This window comes from Solanum tuberosum, unplaced genomic scaffold (assembly GCF_000226075.1).
Source record: "Solanum tuberosum cultivar DM 1-3 516 R44 unplaced genomic scaffold, SolTub_3.0 scf00158, whole genome shotgun sequence".
Taxonomy (NCBI): domain Eukaryota; kingdom Viridiplantae; phylum Streptophyta; class Magnoliopsida; order Solanales; family Solanaceae; genus Solanum; species Solanum tuberosum.
In genome coordinates, this window is record NW_006239083.1 from 184,368 (window position 1) to 205,832 (window position 21,465).

The 21,465-nt window shown below is 32.8% G+C and overlaps 3 protein-coding genes and 1 non-coding gene across 6 annotated transcripts; 3 read left to right on the forward strand and 1 right to left on the reverse strand.

The window, feature by feature from the left end:
- Positions 1 to 63: 63 nt before the first annotated feature.
- LOC102591687 (receptor-like protein kinase HAIKU2) lies at positions 64 to 5,021 on the forward strand. Its single transcript, XM_006353554.2, has 4 exons — positions 64 to 316; positions 1,278 to 3,938; positions 4,040 to 4,407; positions 4,948 to 5,021. Exons 2-4 carry the CDS (start codon positions 1,379 to 1,381, stop codon positions 5,008 to 5,010), a joined length of 2,991 nt encoding a protein of 996 aa, XP_006353616.2. The 5' UTR covers positions 64 to 316; positions 1,278 to 1,378; the 3' UTR covers positions 5,011 to 5,021.
- On the reverse strand, positions 4,801 to 8,702 carry LOC102592027 (adenylate kinase 2, chloroplastic-like). 3 transcript variants are annotated; one of them, XM_006353555.2, is made up of 7 exons: positions 8,402 to 8,701; positions 7,987 to 8,085; positions 7,158 to 7,286; positions 6,908 to 7,036; positions 6,163 to 6,309; positions 5,699 to 5,773; positions 4,801 to 5,066 (listed from the first exon to the last, which is right to left on the reverse strand). In XM_006353555.2, the coding sequence occupies exons 1-7, from the start codon at positions 8,600 to 8,602 to the stop codon at positions 4,986 to 4,988; spliced, it is 861 nt and encodes a 286-aa protein (XP_006353617.1). In that variant the 5' UTR covers positions 8,603 to 8,701; the 3' UTR covers positions 4,801 to 4,985. The 3 variants fall into 3 exon arrangements, with proteins under 3 accessions (XP_006353617.1, XP_006353618.1, XP_015166895.1); XM_006353556.2 differs by having other exon boundaries at positions 7,158 to 7,231; positions 8,402 to 8,493; XM_015311409.1 differs by lacking the exon at positions 4,801 to 5,066 and having other exon boundaries at positions 5,698 to 5,773; positions 6,117 to 6,309; positions 8,402 to 8,702.
- Positions 8,703 to 10,383: 1,681 nt separating this feature from the next.
- Positions 10,384 to 10,454, forward strand: TRNAG-GCC (transfer RNA glycine (anticodon GCC)). Its single transcript has one exon. It is a non-coding gene; the product is annotated as a tRNA-Gly (tRNA).
- A 5,033-nt stretch (positions 10,455 to 15,487) lies between these two features.
- Positions 15,488 to 16,230, forward strand: LOC102592592 (type 1 phosphatases regulator ypi1). Its single transcript, XM_006353557.2, has one exon. The coding sequence runs from the start codon at positions 15,556 to 15,558 to the stop codon at positions 15,943 to 15,945; it is 390 nt and encodes a 129-aa protein (XP_006353619.1). The 5' UTR covers positions 15,488 to 15,555; the 3' UTR covers positions 15,946 to 16,230.
- The last annotated feature ends 5,235 nt before the right edge of the window (positions 16,231 to 21,465 follow it).

Here is a 21,465-nt window from a genome sequence, read left to right on the forward strand (position 1 = left end):
CCCGCCCCACACACACACACTCTCTCGCCTTATCTCTTCTTCTTGTCTTTTCTCTAATCATTTTGCCTTCCTACTAAGACCTCATTTTTCTATCATCACTAAATGGACTAAAAACTAACAAACTCTGCATTCAGAAACTTCTTTTTCTTTTATCTATTTCTGGTGACTGACACTGCAAATTCCCATTTTCCCTTTAGAGGGGTCTCATTCAAACTTTTGAATTTTTTGGGTATTCAAGAAAACAAAAAGTTTGAAGCTTACTGCCTCTTTATGTGTGAATAAATAAGAGAAACAGAAAATCATCTTACTATTTCAGGTATAACTCATGTTTTCTTTAAGCCTTATTCATTTGTTAGTCTTTTAATTACATAAAAATCCAAACTTTATGTGTTATATGAGTTATCAGATGATTCTTAACAACTAAGCTATCATTTAGCCATAGATTTTAGATGATATTTTGAAAATTTATATTCCTATCTGTTTGGCCATGAAATTTGATATTTTTGGAGTTTTGGGACTTTCCCTCTTAAAACTTCAAAATCTATAGCCAAACAGGACCTAAAGGATGCATGTTACTTATGATTTCTTAAGAAAGTTTACTTTTTTGTTTCTATGGATATCTCTGTTTCTGTAAAATTATGGAAGCTGTTTGTTTTCTGTCAATTAGTTGATTTCCATGTTCCTTGTTTGCCTATTGTAGTTTGCTACAACTTTCTGGGAAAAAAAGTTGTTTTGTTATTGTTACAAATATGGAAATCCTAGATTTCAATCTTCTTGCTTATATTCCTATAATTCTTGCAATTATGTTTCGAGGGGTCTATTGAAAAAAGTCTCTACCTACCCCAGATTCCACACTTGTGTTTTTGGGGTAAATGAGTATCTTCTTTCATCTGGACAGTCTGTAAAATAAGGTGAAACTATTATATTTTGAGTCACTTTAAAGGGAGATAATTTAATTTTTATATAGTGTAATTCACAACTAAATGAGAAATTGACATCTTAACATAAGTTTATTTCCTTCCCAACCCCACCCAACAATTCCATCTTTTATAATCTAGACTTCCTGTATCTGTAAGTTTTCTTTTTCTTGAACTACAATTTTTATTTCATGTTGGAAAGTTATATGAAGTATATGACAAACATTTTGTTAGGTATACATACAACACTTTAAAAAAAGACAGCTTTTTTTGAATTGGATATCAGTATTATCTTGTTTTTTTTAATAGACCACTTTATCTTAGTGTTTGATATCTGAGTTTCCACTGTTTTTCTTGCAGCTGCTTCTTGGATGGACACCCATCATGGCAATAATGGAGTTCTTGATTGGATTTGTGTCCCCTTTATGAAATGACCCTTTTGCCCTTCTCAAATTTCAAGAATGGCCAGAATCCAAAAACTTCAAAACTCTCTCTCAATTCTTGCTGTTTTCTTGTTTTTGAATTTTTTTGTCCAGACATGTAAGTCCTTAACCTCAGAAAGTGAGGCTCTTTTGCATTTCAAAGAGCAGCTTAATGACCCTTTGAATTACTTGGATTCTTGGAAGGACTCAGAATCTCCTTGCAAGTTCTATGGAATTACATGTGATAAAAATACTGGTCTTGTTATCGAAATTTCCCTCGATAATAAGTCGCTTTCCGGGGTGATTTCACCTTCAATTTTTTCACTCCAAAGTCTTACTTCTCTTGTGCTACCTTCAAATGCACTATCAGGGAAACTTCCTAGTGAAGTTACCAACTGCACCAGTCTCAAAGTCTTGAATGTCACTGGAAATAACATGAACGGAACGATACCTGATTTGTCTAAGTTGACTAACTTAGAAGTGTTGGACTTGTCGATTAACTATTTTTCCGGGGAATTCCCATCTTGGGTTGGAAATATGACTGGTTTGGTTGCGCTAGGGCTTGGAGATAATGACTTTGTTGAAGGTAAAATTCCTGAGACTCTTGGGAATTTAAAGAAAGTGTATTGGCTTTACCTGGCAGGTTCAAATTTGACAGGAGAAATCCCGGAATCCATTTTTGAAATGGGGGCACTAGGTACATTGGATATTTCAAGAAATCAGATTATTGGGAATTTCTCTAAGTCAGTAAACAAGCTGAAAAATTTATGGAAAATTGAGCTGTTTCAGAATAAGTTGACAGGGGAACTTCCTGTAGAACTGGCAGAGCTCTCTCTTTTGCAGGAATTTGATATCTCTAGCAACCATATGTATGGGAAGCTGCCTCCAGAAATCGGGAACCTGAAGAAGTTAACAGTTTTTCAAGTATTCATGAATAACTTCTCTGGTGAAATTCCTCCTGGTTTTGGAGATATGCAGCATCTTAATGCCTTTTCTGTGTACAGGAACAATTTTTCTGGGGTATTTCCAGCAAATCTTGGTCGGTTTTCCCCCCTGAATAGCATAGACATATCTGAAAACAAGTTTACTGGTGGATTCCCAAAGTACTTGTGCCAAAATGGGAACCTGCAGTTTTTGCTAGCTATTGAGAACAGTTTCTCAGGGGAGTTTCCGAGTACTTATTCATCGTGCAAGCCTTTACAGAGATTGAGGGTCAGTAAGAATCAACTTTCTGGGCAAATTCCTAGTGGTGTATGGGGACTTCCAAATGTATTTATGATGGATTTCAGTGATAACAAATTCAGTGGAACTATGTCCCCGGAAATTGGGGCTGCTACTAGCCTGAATCAGTTGGTATTATCAAATAACAGATTTTCAGGTGAGCTTCCAAAAGAACTTGGGAAACTCACACAATTGGAAAGGCTTTACTTGGATAACAATAACTTCTCGGGCGCAATACCTTCTGAACTTGGTAAACTAAAGCAAATTTCATCTTTGCATTTGGAGAAAAACTCATTCTCGGGCACTATCCCATCAGAATTGGGTGAATTTCCTAGGCTTGCAGACCTGAATCTTGCTTCAAATCTTCTTACAGGTAGCATTCCCAATTCCTTATCAACAATGACCTCTTTGAACTCTCTGAATCTTTCACACAACAGACTCACTGGTACAATACCAACTAGCTTGGACAATCTGAAGCTGTCTTCATTGGATCTCTCAAACAACCAGCTATCAGGAGAGGTATCATTAGATCTTTTAACACTGGGAGGAGACAAGGCATTAGCTGGTAACAAAGGACTTTGTATCGACCAAAGCATCAGATTCTCGATCAACTCAGGCTTGGGCAGTTGTGGTGGAAAGGCTGCTAAACATAAGTTAAACAAACTAGTTGTGTCTTGCATTGTGTTGCTTTCCTTAGCGGTTCTAATGGGTGGGTTATTGCTCGTCAGTTACCTAAACTACAAGCATAGTCATGAAGTAGATCATGAAGAAAAACTGGAGGAAGCCAAGGGAACAAATGCAAAATGGAAGCTTGAGAGTTTCCACCCTGTGGAATTTGATGCAGATGAAGTTTGTGATTTCGATGAGGACAATTTGATCGGAAGTGGAGGTACAGGAAAAGTTTATCGGTTAGATTTGAAGAAAGGTTGTGGAACAGTAGCAGTGAAGCAGCTGTGGAAAGGGATTGGTGTGAAAGTTTTGACAAGGGAAATGGAAATCTTGGGAAAAATCAGGCACAGAAATATAGTTAAGTTGTATGCCAGTCTAATGAAAGAAGGTTCAAATATCTTGGTTTTCGAGTACATGCCAAATGGTAATCTTTTCGAGGCACTACACCGAGAGATCAAGGCTGGCAAGCCAGAACTAGATTGGTATCAGAGATATAAAATAGCCCTTGGAGCTGCAAAAGGAATTGCTTATCTGCATCATGATTGTTACCCTCCTATTATTCACAGAGATATCAAATCAACCAACATTCTACTTGATGAGTATTATGAAGCAAAAGTTTCAGATTTCGGGGTTGCAAAAGTTTCAGAAATTTCTTCAAGGGGATCCGAGTTCAGTTGTTTTGCAGGCACTCATGGTTACATGGCTCCTGGTAAGTTTCAAGAAAACCTTAAATTGAGTGACCATTTTGTCTCTCCTTGTTACTTTCCATTCTTGAATTTGCATTTACTTTCCTATATGTTTGCTTGACAGAAATGGCATACACTCTCAGAGTGACCGAAAAGAACGACATTTACAGCTTTGGTGTCGTGCTATTGGAGCTAGTAACTGGAAGAAAACCAATAGAAGAAGCCTACGGAGAAGGAAAAGACCTGATCTACTGGACCTCAACTCATCTAAATGACAAGGAAAGTATTAACAAAGTTCTTGATCAAAAGGTGGTATCTGAACTTGTTCAGGATGAAATGATCAAAGTGTTGAGAATTGCCACACTTTGTACTACTAAGCTTCCTAATTTGCGTCCCAGCATGAAAGAGGTTGTCAATATGCTCGTTGATGCTGAACCTTTGACGTTTAGGTCTTCAAGCAAATCTGAGAAAAAAGGGAACAGTTTTTCTGAGGTCTAGTTTCTCTTCTTTTTTTTTATTGGGTTTTCCCTGTTGATAGTTGCTCTGTAGTATGATTCTCAAGTTAGTTTTAGGTATCTGATATACATAAATTTATACCATGTGATGTGATATTCCACTTTCTTTATGTAAAAGTTCGAATTGTGTAAGAAAAATGTACTTTTTTCTGCTGTGATTGGAAACTTCAGAAGTGGGATTAATCAGAAATGTGGGTAGTTAATGTCCATGATTAAGAGTCCCACATCGGCAAAAATACATTAGATATGTTGAGTATATAAATAAGCAGGCCTTACACTCAAATAACATGTCTTAAAGCCGCATAGGTGTAGACTCAAAGCTAACAATATTGCCTTACACAAAAACTTGTTTTGTTGTAAACTTTGAATCTGATTCAATGAATATCCACATAGATAGTTGGAAGCAAAACTGATATACATAAACATTTCATACATTTGTATAAGAGGGATGGCAACCAACAATGTTACTCTTTTATCTTTTGTGATCCTCCTCAGTATTACATGGTACATTCTGCAGATTTTTCCTGCTCTCTATGACATTACGGTTCCAAATCTTCACTCCTTTGCTTCAAGAAGTTGAGTTAATGCAGCATCAATTTGAGCAAATACCTCCTCTTTGGAAACGCTCCCGTCCACCTGAAATTAAAATAGGTCAGAGAAGATAGAAGTTTTAACACTGAGAAATGATAAGAACACGTTCATGCACGCGTATTGAAAGAAAGAACATACAGTATCCTTGTTCAGTGAAGAAAAAGAGAAGGGTAAGCAAAAGGGGAGTCCTTGATTAAGTATATTTCCCCCCAGATTGTTTGGTATGAATGTAAAACTCAAAGGATTTGCTCTTCCTTTATCTAATTGAGGAGAGATGAATAATTTTAAGATAAAAGTGGATGTATAGCCCTTTTGCTTTGGCTTCCCTTGTTGTTTTAACAACTGTGTGAGTATGGATCAGTCTGGATGAACTGGAACATAATTTAAATTGAACATTTTGTAACCTACATGTCAAACAACATAATCTTATAACCATATCATTATTCTTTCGCCAATTAGAAAACCAAACTACTTTTTCTCCAAACCATTTCCAACCAACCCCCTCCACATTGTCTTTTTTATGGACTATATTCCTGTTAACCAAGACCTTGGAAACCATCAAACAACCCAACAACTATGAATCAAGCATATAAGAATGATTCCACGTTTTGAAGGTGAGTGTTCAATCTGCATTCCCGAGTGAAGCAACTGCACCACATCTGTGGCAAAAAGAATACCTGGAATATAGTATCTTTGTACATTGAGAGAACTGATTCCACATTTTGATGGTGAGTGTGCAGACGCAGCTTCACCTGTAAATGGTAAACTGAAAAAGAAATAAGACAAAAATGAAGCTGATCACAACATAAATTTATGGTGTTTTAGAAACCTATACTTAAGTCAATTATCTACAAGGGGACTTGAGTAAGCAAGGGAAAAGAACATCAAGAATGATAAAGGAAATAGCTAAAAGAATGATTTAGTTGAAGATGGAAATTTTGAGACCTGCAGCAAAATTTCCAGGAAGAGAATAGATTAAAATGTTTGATTAGAAGGTCAAGAAATGATCAATGGGACAAACAGGAGGCTTCCACCAAATAAGAATTAAACAAGTTTATGTGAAATAAAAGCTTCATACAAAGGGAAAAGCCCTACACAAGTTGTAGCAACAATAATGTACGTATTTCATGCATTAACATGCCTTTTCTTCTGTATCATCAAAGCGCTGGGTAAGCCTTGCAGCGATTTCATCGGTCTCTGGCAGAGAATACTTCAAATGGTATATTCTCCCAGTTACAGGATCCAGTCTACGGCCAACGACTCTCTCAACAAGTATCTCTTCAGGTACCTATCATTTACAATATAACGTATTCCTGTTAAAAGTTAAAACATTGGTTGATGACTCGATGAAGGTGCATTTATTCTGAAACCTCTTGCAGTTTAATATATTACAAGTGAAACAAAAAAGAATCAGAAAAACTACTGATATTTAAAATAAGAAAAAATTATGATTCTTTTTTCTTGGTTATTTGTAAGTTGTAATCTTGGTACTAACGAATCACAGTATTCAGTCAAGCCCACTAAAACCTCCCAACTGATAAAAGAGTATTAACTATTAAACCATAGAACTATTCACCTTTTATGCTAAGAAAGTTATTTTGATATTTTTTTGTATTTTAAGAAAGTAATCTGATTAATGTAGGGAATATGCCAGAGGAGGAACCAAAAGCGCACAGTTCTCTCAATTGAAGGCTATATATGGTTAGTCAGATTACCTTGACTAAAATTAGATTTAACACAGACCAAAAGCGCAATTATCCTGCTAAAAGATTTTTTCAGGTAAATTTTGAATGCATGATGCTCTATGTCAATCCTTTTCATCCTCTAAGGCTTTAACTAGAAAGAGATTGATAACACAATCAGGGATACCAATAGCAGAACCTCACTTCCAGAAGAATAAAGAGGTCTGGCTGGAACTCTTTGAGAGCTACTGCTTGAGATGAGCTCCGAGGATATCCATCTAAAAGCCAACCCTTTTCTTGAGAGTCTGGACGCATCAACCGCTCTTTGACCATCTAAAACAAGGAATCAAAGAATTACATATGAATACAACACTGTTTCTAATGACCTCTTTTAACCTTCAAAATAGCATGCTAACGAAAGCAGGAACCAGTTTGCCAGGTAAGGTAAACCTACCGTTACAACTATCTCGTTTGGTACCAATTGTCCTTTATCCATATACTCCTTTGCTCTCCTCCCATTTTCAGTGCCTGCAGCAATTTCGGCCCTCAATAAATCTCCAGCAGCAATATGCACCAAATCATACTGCATATATGAGCTCGATGGAATTCAATTTATTACTTTTCACAGGGTAATACATAACAAGGAAAATGGGTAATTAAGTAGCAACTAACATCGACCGCAACTAGCGATATTTTTTGAAATGGAACATCAAATGCTACTAGCAGCGTACCTTTTTACAAGTACATCCTAAACAAGGAAAGGGATAAGGAGCATGGAAATCAAACTAAAGCTGAATTAATCAAGAAATGTGAAGAATGTGAGTTCAAGTAGCAGGGACCTGCTAATAATTAAGATAGAGTTGATTATAGTATGGCCAATTTCGGCTGAAGGGAAGATTACAAACCTTCCAATAAGCCCTTAATACTAGATATACAACACAGGATAGCAAATACTGGTATTAACCATGCCGGTATTTTCAATCAGTGTATAACAATCCCCACATAATAGTTCTTGTATACCTCTATATTGTATCACCTGGTCTATAACGCAAATATTAGTGGAAATTGGGATAATTTATATTAGTAGATAAACTTTCAAGAACAGAGATTTCATATTCAGAAATACTCTCAAAATGAGACGAGATAAAACCAAAATCCCAATGGGCAATGGATCATCATCCATTCCAAAATGAAAAACCTACATAGAACAGCATAAAGATATTTCAAACATAAAAGATCAAAACAACCAACTCGTCCCTATGAAGTCAAAAAAGAACCATTACCTTCTTGGTAATGAGCTCGCATTGCGTTCCTTTACCAGAAGCAGGAGCTCCTGATATCATTACCCTCAAAGGTTCTTGCTTTTTCGCAGACCCCACAACCTAAATCACAAAAATACAATTCAATCACTAATCAAGATTCCCTTCTTGGCTAACACTCAGCCACTACACAAAGCTATACCAAAAAAACAATCAATCAACTACATCTCAGTCCCAAACTAAAGGCTAACTCTTTCAGGTCATCTCATTCTATTGAGCATGAAATATATTGTAAAGCAACAGCTGCATAGTAAAACTCTTCAATATACATTTATGTTAAATTACAACCTATTACTAATTTCAAATTCTGGGCTCACTTTTCTAAACTCAAAATTGAACGTAAAAAACAAAAGGGTATCAAAAGAATTGCAAGACGTACCAAGAAACTGGGACAATCCGGTGATGGGGTTTTCCGGCATTGAGTTTGGAGAAGGGTATGATTGGAATAAAGTGATTTTTTTTTAGAAAATGGCAGCTGGGAAGTAAAGGGGAGCTGAAGAGAAGAAGAAATTGGTGATGAGTAAGGCTTGTTAGGCTTTGAAGAGACTGTTGAGAAGCTCAATGAACAGCACGAAGCCATGGCGCTTCTGCTCCGTGCTTATTAGAGACCTCTGTGTTTTTTTTTTTACAATTTGTACAATTTGGGGACATCTTTTAGGGGAAGTTTGGTAGCTAGTTGGGGGAAATTTGGTACACTTAATTAGTTGTATAAGTTATTTCACATATTGGTAAAATAATAACTACCTTCCCTCTCGTGACTTATACATGTTTTAACTATGTGTGTTTTCAAATTGCAACTTAAATATTTATTTTGTTTATGAATAACTTACCAAACATAGTATGGCTTACTCATAGCTCATCTCAAAACCAACTACTTTAACGACCCCTTAAGAATTAGTATACGTAACTCTTAACAAATTTAAGAAGGTGGGAGTGACCTCTAGACGGACAATACGAGAGAAGTGAGACTAAGATAATTTCGACATGTGAAGAGAAGGTGTGATGATGCCTCAGTGAGGAAGCACGAGAGGTTGGTTATAAGGCGTACGCGAAGGGGTTGAAGGTAGGTTGAATTATTTTTTTGGGGAAAGGTGCTTAAACAAGAAATGGTGTATCTTCATAGTACCGGGGACATAACTCTAGATAGGAAGGAGTGGAGGTCGCATATTAGGGTAGAAGGTTAGTAGGGATAGAGTCTTGTCTTGTCTTGTGAAGGTTGTTGCGTAGTACTAGTCGTACCCTTATAGTTCTTGTCATATGTCGTTTATTGTGTTTCGATTATCAAACTATTTTGCTGATGTTATTGTTTCTTTCTTGTAAACTTCACAATGTTTTTCTTATTAACTGCTATGTTTTCTTCTTCTTCTTCTTGTACTTTGTTTGATACACTTAAGACGAGAGACTTTTTAAATGGTAAGGTTTGCATACACTCTATCATTCAGAAACTCACTTAGTGGTATACCTCATTGGGTAGGTTGTTTATGTTGTGAATCTTAACAAATTTATATTTAACGTAAATTATTTATTTATTATTTTCAAATTTCTTAAATATAAGAATAAAAATCTTTTGTGAAAAACATAAAATTTACATAGTACAATACAACAAAGTTGAATTTTAAGTTAGGGCTATTCAAACTTGAATCGAAAAAATATTATTGATTTATCAGTAATGAGTCATTGATTTAGTAGTTTTTTGAATGGTTCTGATTTTTTTTAATATAGATTATCGATTCTTAACAGTTCGGGTTTTTTTTAACGGGCCAACTGATAGCCCGATAGTAAATTAGTAAACTATATTTATATCATTCTGTATATAAAGTCCTTGACATAAGGTTTAGATTATTTCTAATGGTCTCAAACTCTCTATTATTCTAAAAGGTGTCAGTGTTTGATTTTTAGCAAAATGCAATTTTCCACTCATATGCATGGTATTTTAGTTTGACACCTTATTTCTAAATATTTTTTTATAAAAAAGAAACTTGTGTAAAAATCTTAATGGTTAAATCGATAACCCAATCGATAACGATCAATAATCGATAAACCAATATCTATAATGAATTAACATTTCTATATATCAATCATCGATAAACTTCAAAATCGAACTGAATCAACCGATACACAACCCTAGCCAACAGACACAAAATTCTCAAAAGGAAAAAAAAGAACTTCATATGTGGGTTAATAAGGTAGATTATCTATCCTTTTATTTTCGTCAAATCAATTCATTAGATATATTATCTAGAACTGCAAATTAAAAAGAATACTAGGTCAACCTGATTTTATTTTAAACAATATGAATATTTGAAATGGTAACTTGTTTATTCATATTAATTAATATAAATTGAAGATTTTAAACACCAAGCACCAGTGGTCTAGTGGTAGAATAGTACCCTGCCACGGTACAGACCCGGGTTCGATTCCCGGCTGGTGCAAATATTTGAGTGCTGTGATGATTAATGCGCAATTGGTGAGATTTGGGTCTCCACCTAGTCTGATATTAGGCGATAAAATGTCGCATCTGAGCCTCAATTTTTTTTTCTTAGTTTTCTATCTAAAATTTGTCTAACTAATTTATTTTACATATTTTCTTTTGTCCCCAATAATGATTTGATATACTTGAAGAAGAAGAAGAAAGCATTGAAAACCGTAAGAAAAAGAAGAATCATAAAAAAAGAACATCCTAAGATGTGGTAATACACTTTGTTAACTAGTATATGAAATGGTTTTAATTTGATGAAAGAGTGTTCGCACCATATGCAGATTGATTAATATTGATTGAGGAATCTAAAAGATATTTTGATATTGTTAACTGTATATGAAATGATTTAAATTTTGTGAAAGGGTGTTCGCACCATATACAGAAAACAAAAATTTAGAGCTTTATGGTTAAAAAAAGGTGATAAAAAATCATCCTTTTTTCATATGACTACTATCCAGAGGCGAAGAAGAAATGCTATTAAAGAATTTCAATTAGACAATGGAAAATGGGTGTCGGATCTCACAGGCATAATTGCTAAAATTTTAGTGGCTAGCTAGAATGAAGAAAATCTTACATTTCTCCAAATCAGTCGGTCTTCATATGTAATAGGCACATAACTGATAATGTTGTGCTAGCTCATGAATTTCTACATTTGATCGAAAACAAAAGAAGAGGAAAAAAGAAATTTATGGCTATGAAACTCGATATGTCTAAAGCTACGATAGAGTACAATGAATTTTTGTTTAGGAGAGGTTTTTAAAAATAGGTTTTGATCAAATTTTGTGGCCTGGATTGTGGATGTGACACTTCTACAACATATCGATTCAATATAAAAATGGAGAAATTGTAGGAGGGGTTAAACCAACAAGGGACCTAAGACATGGTGACTCATTATCACTTTACTTGTTTTTTATTTGTGCTGAAGGTCTATCAATACTTTTTAAAAAAGCTGAGGAACAAGATCAAATTTGAGGCTTAAGTTTAAATAGAAATGGTCCTACTATTTCACATTTACTCTTTGCTGATGATTCCTTAATTTTTAACCTCATAGAACTATTGCTCTTGAAAATTTAGATCTAAAAAAGTGTTTGACCTTATAAGTGTTGAATCCGAGACTTGGAAGATGGATGAATTGAATAGATTTTTTGTGCTTAAATAATATTGATAATATTTTGACTATTTCTTTATCTACTACATGCTCTAGGGATAAACTAATTTGGCACTTTACAAAATTGGGTACTTATGAGGTAAGATCGAGTTATCACCTTGCAAAAAAATTAAGCATGATGTGGGATGCTAGGGGTAATATTGCTCAATCTAGTAATCATGTTTTTTCAAAAGTTTTTTGGGATGTTTTATGGGCAATGAAATAAAAAAATAAACATAAACATTTTCTATGAAGATGTGTGCTTAATACCTTATCGGTAAACAATATTATTAAGAAACGACTAAATCATGTCAATAATGTTTGTAAAAGACGAGACCATGGAACACATGTTTTTCAAGTGTCGGGATTCTCAAATAACTTGGAAAATGAGCCCTATTAACTGGAATGATTTTGCCAACATTACTGACTTTTCTTTGTAGTGGAATGATAAGATTAATATGACAAAAAAATGTCCCACTTTTGTTAGTGTTTTGAATTTGACGGTAATGTTTATGTGGCATATTTGGAAGTCTAGGAATGCTTGGAGTTTTAATAACGAATTAACTGACCCTCCAAACATAGTGACAAAAGCTTTATTTGAATATAATGAATATCTTGATATAGTGATTGCAAATTCTTCAAATGCAAATTTCAAGAGAATTCGGACTATAAAGTAAGAGTTCCCGAAGATGTGATCTATTTATTTGTTGATGCAAGGTTACATATTGAATAAAAGAAGGCGAGCATTGCTTTGGTTGCTATGGATAACAAGGGTGACTTGTTATAATTGATCCTATTGATAGCACAGAGAATGGGTCTGTTATCTTGATAGAGATGGTTCTACTTCGTCAGATATTTATTCGAATATTTGGAACACGAAATAGTTTTGCTTCTTGCCCAAGGATCCCCAATCCAATTTGTTGGGAAGTCTATGATTGTTGAAGCGCGTGCAATAAGAAAATATGTGGAAAAAACGATACAACATGGATGGAGGAAGCTTTATGTCCTCTCTGATGCAAAATGTGTTGTAGATGTATTGAAGAAAAACGTGAAGACTACTTGGGACATAGATGTAGTTTGTGAAGATATTTGAAATATGTCTGCATCTCTAGAGCATATCGTGTTTGTACATATTTCTAGAAGGTTTAATGTTGTAGCTCACAACGTAGCTAAGTTCTCAATTTCTTTGTTGTCTGAGTTTTCTTGGGAAAGACTATTCCCAATTTGGATTGTAAATGATGCTGAACTTTCCTTTTGACATATTATGTCCATAATGAATTAATATATGACAATTTTTGGATGAAAAAAAAAAAACTAGTATATGAAATGGTTTCAATTTGGTCAAATAGTGTTTGCACCATAAGCAAATTGGTTGATATTGATTAAGGGAGCTGAAATATATTTTGTCATTGTTCATACAGACTAAGGTTAAATAATACGAGGAAAACAAACGTTTGTTAGTTAGTTGATTAAGATCATTACTTATAGATGAATCATTTGCTTCAGATAAAGGTCTTTCATTGAAATCAGGAATGTCAATAAAATGATTGTTAATTATTTTATAAAATTTATATCATAATCACTTTGATTGTTTCATTTTGTAAGATCAAAATTAAACTTTTTAAAATTGTCATATCATCTCAACTTTTTTCTCGATATTTGTATAATTTTATTAATTTTTTGGTATTTTTTCAAAATGTTATATAAAGTTAAAAATAACTGTCAAAATGCGATACTTTCGTAATACTTTGACAAACTCTCTAGAAAGTTTTTACTGTTTAAAGTATTTTTATATAATATTTTACATTCTAATTTTTATATAATATTTTATTAAACTTTTGTATGTATAGTTTTATTGAAAAGATTAAATTATAAAATTTGATGTTGAAAAAAATAAAAATAATGTTGATCATTTAATATACAAAGCTAAATATAATATGTTATTATTAAGATAGACATATATTTTATTTTTTAAAATAATAACCGACTTGCTTCAAGCGAATTGTTTGTTAAGTATTAATACAACATTTTGTAAGTACTCTTTTTATTACCACATGGTTAGAGCCGGGAATTATTTGTTAAGTATATTAATACAAGTTACCTATAAAAAGAACCTTTGATAACTAAGCTACTAAAAATCTTTTTGAAAGTGTTCAATGAATTCATATTGATCTAACAGTAATAATATTCTTTTTGGTTTATTATACATGAGACATTGTTGTATCATTTAGGGAGAAACAATTTTCTCTTAATTACGAATTTTATCATTCTTTGCTGAGAGAAGGGATAATAATTGCTCTTCCTATTACTTTTTTTTTTTTGGGGGGGGGGGGGGGGGGGGGTGTGGGGGTTGAGAAGTGTGCATGTGAAAGGCACCTAAATATTTGTGATTTGTGGTCTACTTATCTTTCCTCAAAACTTAGCTATGGGGTTTTGAGATTAACAAAAATATTCTGTCTGTTTCATATTAATTGTCCATATTTTGTTTTACATGCTTCTTAAGTAAGTATAATAAATAAGAATGATAGTTTTACTAATGTAACTCTTAAGAATTTTTTTGAAACTTTACAAACTTGTTTATACTTTTATAAAAAGAATTATAAGGATAAAAAAAAAAAAAAAAAAAAAAATATAATTTACTATATCACCTCTATTTATTAGATATTTTTGAAAGTTGAGCAATACGAAAATGAATTATTTCTTTAATAATAATAATATTATATTCAGTGTAATTTTACAAGTAGAATCTGAAATAGAGTGTACGCAAATCTTATTGATACAAAACTGTTTTTGATAGACCACCGGCTTAAAATAAAGAATATCCAAGCAATTTGATAAATGAGATGCACAAATAAGGATGATAACACCAACAAAATAAAAGACAATATACAACATACATAAGAATGAACAATATAGCAACAATATAATATGATATTCGAAGTATAAAAAAACAATAATATCTAAAGAGCAAAAAACTAAGGGGTCGTTTGGTTTGAAAATGAGTTATGATGGGATAAGTTATGTTGGGATAAGTTATGTTGGGATTAGGTATGATGGGATAAGTTGTGTTGGGATTATTTTTTATTGAGTGTTTGGTTTGTTGTGTTCAAAATAATAAATTTTAAGAACAATTTATTTGTTTACAAAAATGCCCTTCATTAATGTAAAAAGTGATATAACAAAAGGGTTGAAAGAGACATTTTTGTCATTTACCTATTTTATCCCGGGATTACTATACCACCCAAATAGAGGGATAACTTATCCCGGTACTAATTATTAATCCCGGGATAAGTTATCCCGAACTTGCCAACCAAACAACAAAATAAGCGGTACTATAATTTAATCCCGGGACTATATGGTATTATCCCTCACACCAAACGACCCCTAAGAGAATAATACTAATACCAACAATAAAAAGAGAGATATAAGTATGACTACTATGTCTATCAAGCAGAAAACAAGAAAATACACAATTATCAATTAACTTTCTATTCTAATTTGCGACCTCCAAACACACTCGCATGTAATGTCCTCGGTAAGCTCAAAAATATTGTTTTGGACATAATTTTTGTAAGCTTAAGTGTTAAAATGGGAGAAACAATAAATAATAGGGCTATAATTATTATATTATCCTTTTGACTTTATTAAATTTAATGATTTGAGAAATGAGTTAAATGATAAATACTAGTATTTAATAATAAAGGTAAAATAAACACAAAATGTAAATTATCTCTTGATTTTTTAAGTTGGACAAATATTATTGATCAATTGTTTTTAATTAAGTGGACAACTATTGTTGGACGGAGAGCGGTAACTTTTATAGTTAAAACCAATTTACATTTTCTTATTTATCAGAGAAAAAACTAAGTCAGAGAAAGGGGAAAGAGACACGGCTAGAATCGGGAAAATGGCCACACGGACGAGGGAAATTGCACAGCCGGCGACTGGAACAACGACGGTAACCCTAACCCTAGGAAACCCATCGGAATCTGCACCATCATCATCATCATCGTCACAACAGCAGCAACCAATGGAAACCCTAACTTTGAAACTGAAGCCAAAGAGGAGAGTATCGTGGAAACCAGGAACTGTGGACAACGAGTTCCTCAACAAGAAGAGTTCCAAGAAATGTTGCATTTTCCACAAAGAAAAGCCTTTTGATGAAGACGATAGCGATGATGATGATGCCGATGACAAAGAAAATGACCCATCAAAGAGTCATCATCATGGGGATCATTGCTGTTCTAAACAGGATCATGGAGGAGAAGCTAGTACAAGTTATTCTGAAGATCACTGATGTATTTGACTTGTAAGTTTGTTGAACTTTTTGTTTAGAAGGAAAAAAATGTTATTTTTGGGGTAAATTTGTTAATTGGTATTATTGGCAATCTTCTGTTATTGGGAATCTGATTGAAACTTAGGTTTCAGTGGACGTGAAGTTGAACAATTGATATTAATATTACTTTCTATACTATTCGACTTGTAAGAAAGTTTTTCTTTCTTTTAAAGGTGAATTTGAGTATTTGGTATCATTGGAGATGTTTTGTGTTTAAAGTTGGAATTTTGAGGGATTTGATTGGAATTTATGTTTCGATGAATATGAACTATTTATATTCTGCATTATGCTTGAATTTTGTTAAGGTTATCTTGGAAGAACATCCTTTCCTTTCTTATCCCAGTTAAAGTTTTTTGTGTTCTCTGTTGAGAGTCTTTTAAAGATGAGAAGAGGGATTCTTTGAAAGGGTTGTTACTCTTTGCATAAACCCGCATAAGCACCAGTTTCTAAACCCAATAAAGATGAAGGATCCCAGAACAAGTAGAAATGAAAGGAGGAAAGATCACTCTATTTTAAGCGAGACAAACATAAAAGGAGGAAAGGTCACTCAACAAATGAAATTGCTGAAGCATTTACCTTTGAACTATTTGAAAGTTATCCAACTTGAGGTATGAGAGTATGGAGGGTTGTGTATTGATGGCCATGAGGAGGGTTGTGATAGGTGGACAGTCGGTGTTAAGATAATTTGATTACTCTTCATTAGGATGTGTCCATTACTCTATTTAGCATGCAGAATGGAGTTGAATAGAGTAGAACTGACACAATGTATTTATATAGTTGACCCTAACTAATATAAGATTGAACAAATTTGGGGTGTGGGGGAGAGGAGTTGGAGCAGTTCATTAAGCCAATCCAACTTCTATAAATTAGACTATATCAAGCTTGTGTTTCAAGTCCAGGGGATTCAACCCTTGTATATCATGCATTTTATTATTTTTGGCTTGTAATATACATGTATAATAAGTAAATGTTTTGAGCAAGGGGTATCATATGAATCCCCTTGCTTTAATGTGGCTCTGCCACTGTGTAAGTGTTCTTTGATAGACGTTTTCTTTTATCGAAAATGACAATCGAGACCAGAAATATTGTTAGTGAATCTGCCTATTTAGAGTTGATATCTGGACTTGTATGGTTTCAAGTGAACCTAGTCTTGTTAGCCCGTTTATGTCTCATTACCTTTGCTGTACTATGCATCACAAAGAAGTTGATGAATCTTTGGAGCTGAAGCATTGTCGTGGAGTTTGATAAGAGAACTGTGCGTCCAAGAGATTGAATTTTATGAGTCACTCTTTTTAATGTGAAGAACTGCTCTAAGCACATACCCCAATAAGAAAGGCAATAAAATGAAGGAAAGAAAGAAAATAAACTAGCAGAAAATTCTGTGAATCACTAGGATCATTAAACCCCAAGTTATTTGAAGGATTTTACATTTTGTTTCCAGATTTCCAAAACTTTTTTCAATTTAACCTTCCCCTTTTTGCTGTATAGAGCCATAATATTGCTGGTTTGAGTATGCATTATGAATGAAGGGTATCTCGTGTTTCTCTTGTTTTCTTTATTACTCGGAGATCAAAAGTTTTTCTATGGTTTGTGAAAACATGTATACGCTAAATGTAAATGTACTTTTTAGAAAAACTTTTCTGGCATCTCAATGATATGCCAAAGGAATTTGGTTACATGTTCAAGATATAAAAAGTCTGAAAGATGTACACACCTTATTTGATTTCCTCATCTCGTTCAGATGATATAGACTTAGTAACTTTATAGCTTCTATGATCTTTTTTGTGTACATTGATGCACTTCCTTGGTGCTTTTGTTGATCAATAAAATCCTTTTAATTTTTAGTAAAGTATAAGAAAAAGTTTTGCACTATCTTCCAATTTGAAATCTTGGTATTAGAAATTGGAATGAATTAGAGGGTGGTATCCTAATTCAGCAACCACAGTGAAGATGCTAATGTAATAAATGCAGACAGTTTACAGAAGGTTGCTCGAAAACCTGTATAAAGGATTTTTTATGTTGAGCAATCTTATGTATGCCCTACTTGGCCTCCTGGATGAGATAATAGAGTTATCAAACAGCCTTGATCATCTGTCAGAAACTTTTTGATCAGATGATGGAAGTAATGTATAAACCAAATGATTTGAAATAAGACAAAGATAAGGACGCCAGCAGCACCTTTTTGATTGTCTTAATAACTGAATTAGACGGAAGAATTCAAATCAATTTTAAACGAGACATACATAAAAGGAGGAAAGACTACTCAATAAAAGAAATTGCCAAAAGATTTTCCATTTGAACAATTTGAAAGTTATCTAACTTGAGTTACTAGAGTATGGGCGGTTGTGGTTTTGATGGCCAAAATGAGGCTTGTGGTAGGTTGACAGTCGATGTGAAGATGGTTTGATGATTTTTTTCATTTTAGGATGTGCCCATCTAAGTATGCCGAAATGGATTTGATAGAACTGATACAATGGATTCATATAGTTGCCCCAACTAATATAGGTTTGAGGTTGATTGAATGAAATTTGTGTGTGTGCGCGTGGGATGGGGCGTTCTTTGACAGGTGTTTTCTTTAATCAAAATGTTTCTGTCAAGACCGGAAATATTGTTATAGAATCTGCCTAATTAGTGTTGATATCTGGACTTGTATGGTTCAGAGGTGAACCTATTCTTGTTAGCCCATTTGTATCTCATTGCCTTTTGTTGTATTAAGCACCACAAAGAAGCTGATGACGCATTGTCTTGGAGTTTGATAAGAGAGCTATGTGCCCAAGAGTGTGCATTATATGATTGACTATTTTAATGTAAAGAACCGCTACAAGCACAATTCCTGATAAGAGAAAAAGGGGAAGTTCTGTGAATCACTATTTTAATGTAAAAAACTAGTGATTTGAAAGATTTTGCATTTCAGAACCTTTTTTCAATTTAACCTTCCCTATTTTTTGCTGTATAGGGCCTTAATTATTGCTGGTGTGAGTATTCATTATGAGTGAAGGGTATCTCGTGTTTTTCGTGTGTACTTTAGTACTTGGATATCAGGATATCATAAGTTTTTCTATGATTTATGCAAACATTTATACAGTTACTTGGTTTCATGCTCAAGATTTAATTTGGAATTCTGAAAGATGTACACACCTAATTTGATTTCCTCATCTTGTTCAGATGATATTGGCTTTCTAACTTTATATGTTGTGTGATCATTTGTGTACATGGATGCACTTTCTTGGTGCTTTTGTTGATCAATAAAATATTTGTAGTGAACATCTTCCAACATGGTGGTAGCCTAATACAACAACCATAGTGAAGATGCTAATTTGATAAAAGCATTGGGCGATGCTTTACTAAGATAAAGCCAGTTTCCTGTGTTTTATGAGCTACAACATTAGCTATGTTATGAGCTACAACATTAAACCTTCTAGGAATTTACGATATGCAGACTTATTTCAAATATCTTTACAAACTACATCCATGTCCTAAGTAGCCTTCACGTTTTTATTCAATATAATCTATACACCTTTCGCATCATGCATCGAGTTGTGCTCAAGCTTGTCCTGATACCAGTCACTCACAATATTTAAATGAGGAAACATATATCGACGAACTCATTATGAGTTTTATAACGGTATACCATTGTGCTTGTCGATTATTAAAAATAAATAAATTAGTATGAGATGAATTGATGGATTTATGAAACAAAAAATGTCATTTATAAATAATATTTTTCTCCATCAAAATATTAACACCATTAAGAGAAATGTTGAGTTAAGCATAAACCAAGTAAGAAAAAAAAAGAAAGAAAAACAAAAGATGGCAGGGGAATCAAACTGTTTTTGAATAAAAGATGAAAAAGAACAAAGAGTATTAACCGGACAACTTATCTTATTTTTAAAATTACAAATTTTATATTTTATAATTTAATAAAGTAAATATCATATGGGCGACTGATGATGTAGGTAGTGGTGTCAATAAGACGGTTTGGTCAGTTATTTTTAAAAATTATACCATCTCAATTTTTGAGTCTTTTATAATGTATAGTCAAAATTAAATCTTTTAAAATCATCCCAATCATATCGGTTTCTCTTCGGTATCGGTACAGTTCGGTTAATTTTTTATTTTTTACTTTAAAAATATGACCTCAAAATATATTATTATTAAAATATTTCTTTCGCATGTATATTCTTGAAGAAACACTTCAATTTTTCATCAAAAAGTCAAGAATGTAAAATCTTGTTGTTGTATTGTTTGATCTTAAACATTTAATAGGAGTGCTTGCATAGATTTGTCAAATTGTTTGATGGAGTATCTATTATAGTATCTTTTAATTTTAAATCTAATTAATTAGAGGGTAAAGATCCAAAGTCGTTTAGTCACTATAGGAAAAGGACCTAGGTTATATTTATATCTGAAAAAATGTTATTAAATATATTTATATATTAAATTTAACATAATGTGAATATATAAAATATATTTACATACACGTAAGTTATTCAGCTCGGTTTAATTTTTTTTTTTATAAATTAAAATTTCATATCACATGTCCAAATAAAACTTCAACTTCATTTCATAATTTCATATCGCGACCAAAAGGGTCCTGAGGCAAACCCCTGAAAATACCACTTATTTATAATAGGGTAATGCTAAATGGCCAGAAAAAATTGGCCAGAATTTGGCCAGAAAGGCAAAAAGACTATAATATCCTTATTTCAATTTTTGCATTTATTCCATCATACTTTTCCCTCCAAAACAAAAGTAACTTTTTTTCTATTTCCCAAACTCCTTGAACTACTAAAATACAAACTTTTTGGCTACCAAGGGAAATAAAAGTGTTTCTGTGTATATTTATGTGTGTATAGTTCATTGAATTTTTTTTAAAAAAAATATTGTTCAGTTAATTAAAAAAATTGCAGTTTCATTTTTATACATTAATATTTTAATTTCGTTTTTATACATTAATATTGTTTTCATTACTATACCATACAAATTATGTTCTACATATATATATATAACCTACACTCCTTCCCGAACTCAATTATGTACACAATGTACCAATGCATACCTTTGAAAAATTATTTTTTTCGCTTAAAATAAATCTCTTTATTGAAGAAGACAATTAAATTTCTCATTAATAATAACTACAAATGACTATCTTATCTACTTAAGATTATACTTAATTATTTTGTAATACAAATTTAGTAAAACATAGTAATTAAGTGTAGATTCAAAAAATTATAATTAATTTTTTCTTTAAATATAATCAACTAAATAGATTCTTCTATATAATGGATGTTTTTCAAGACAAAAATAATGTAATTTTGGAAGTTAGATATTTATAAAAAAAAATAACTAACGAAAGACGTTTGTAACTTTTAATAACACGTTAATTTTTTATATTATAATCATTCCAAACAAGAATTAACATATATAGAAATTGGTAGAATTATTTCACTAATTTTAACCATGAATAAAAAATTAAAGTAC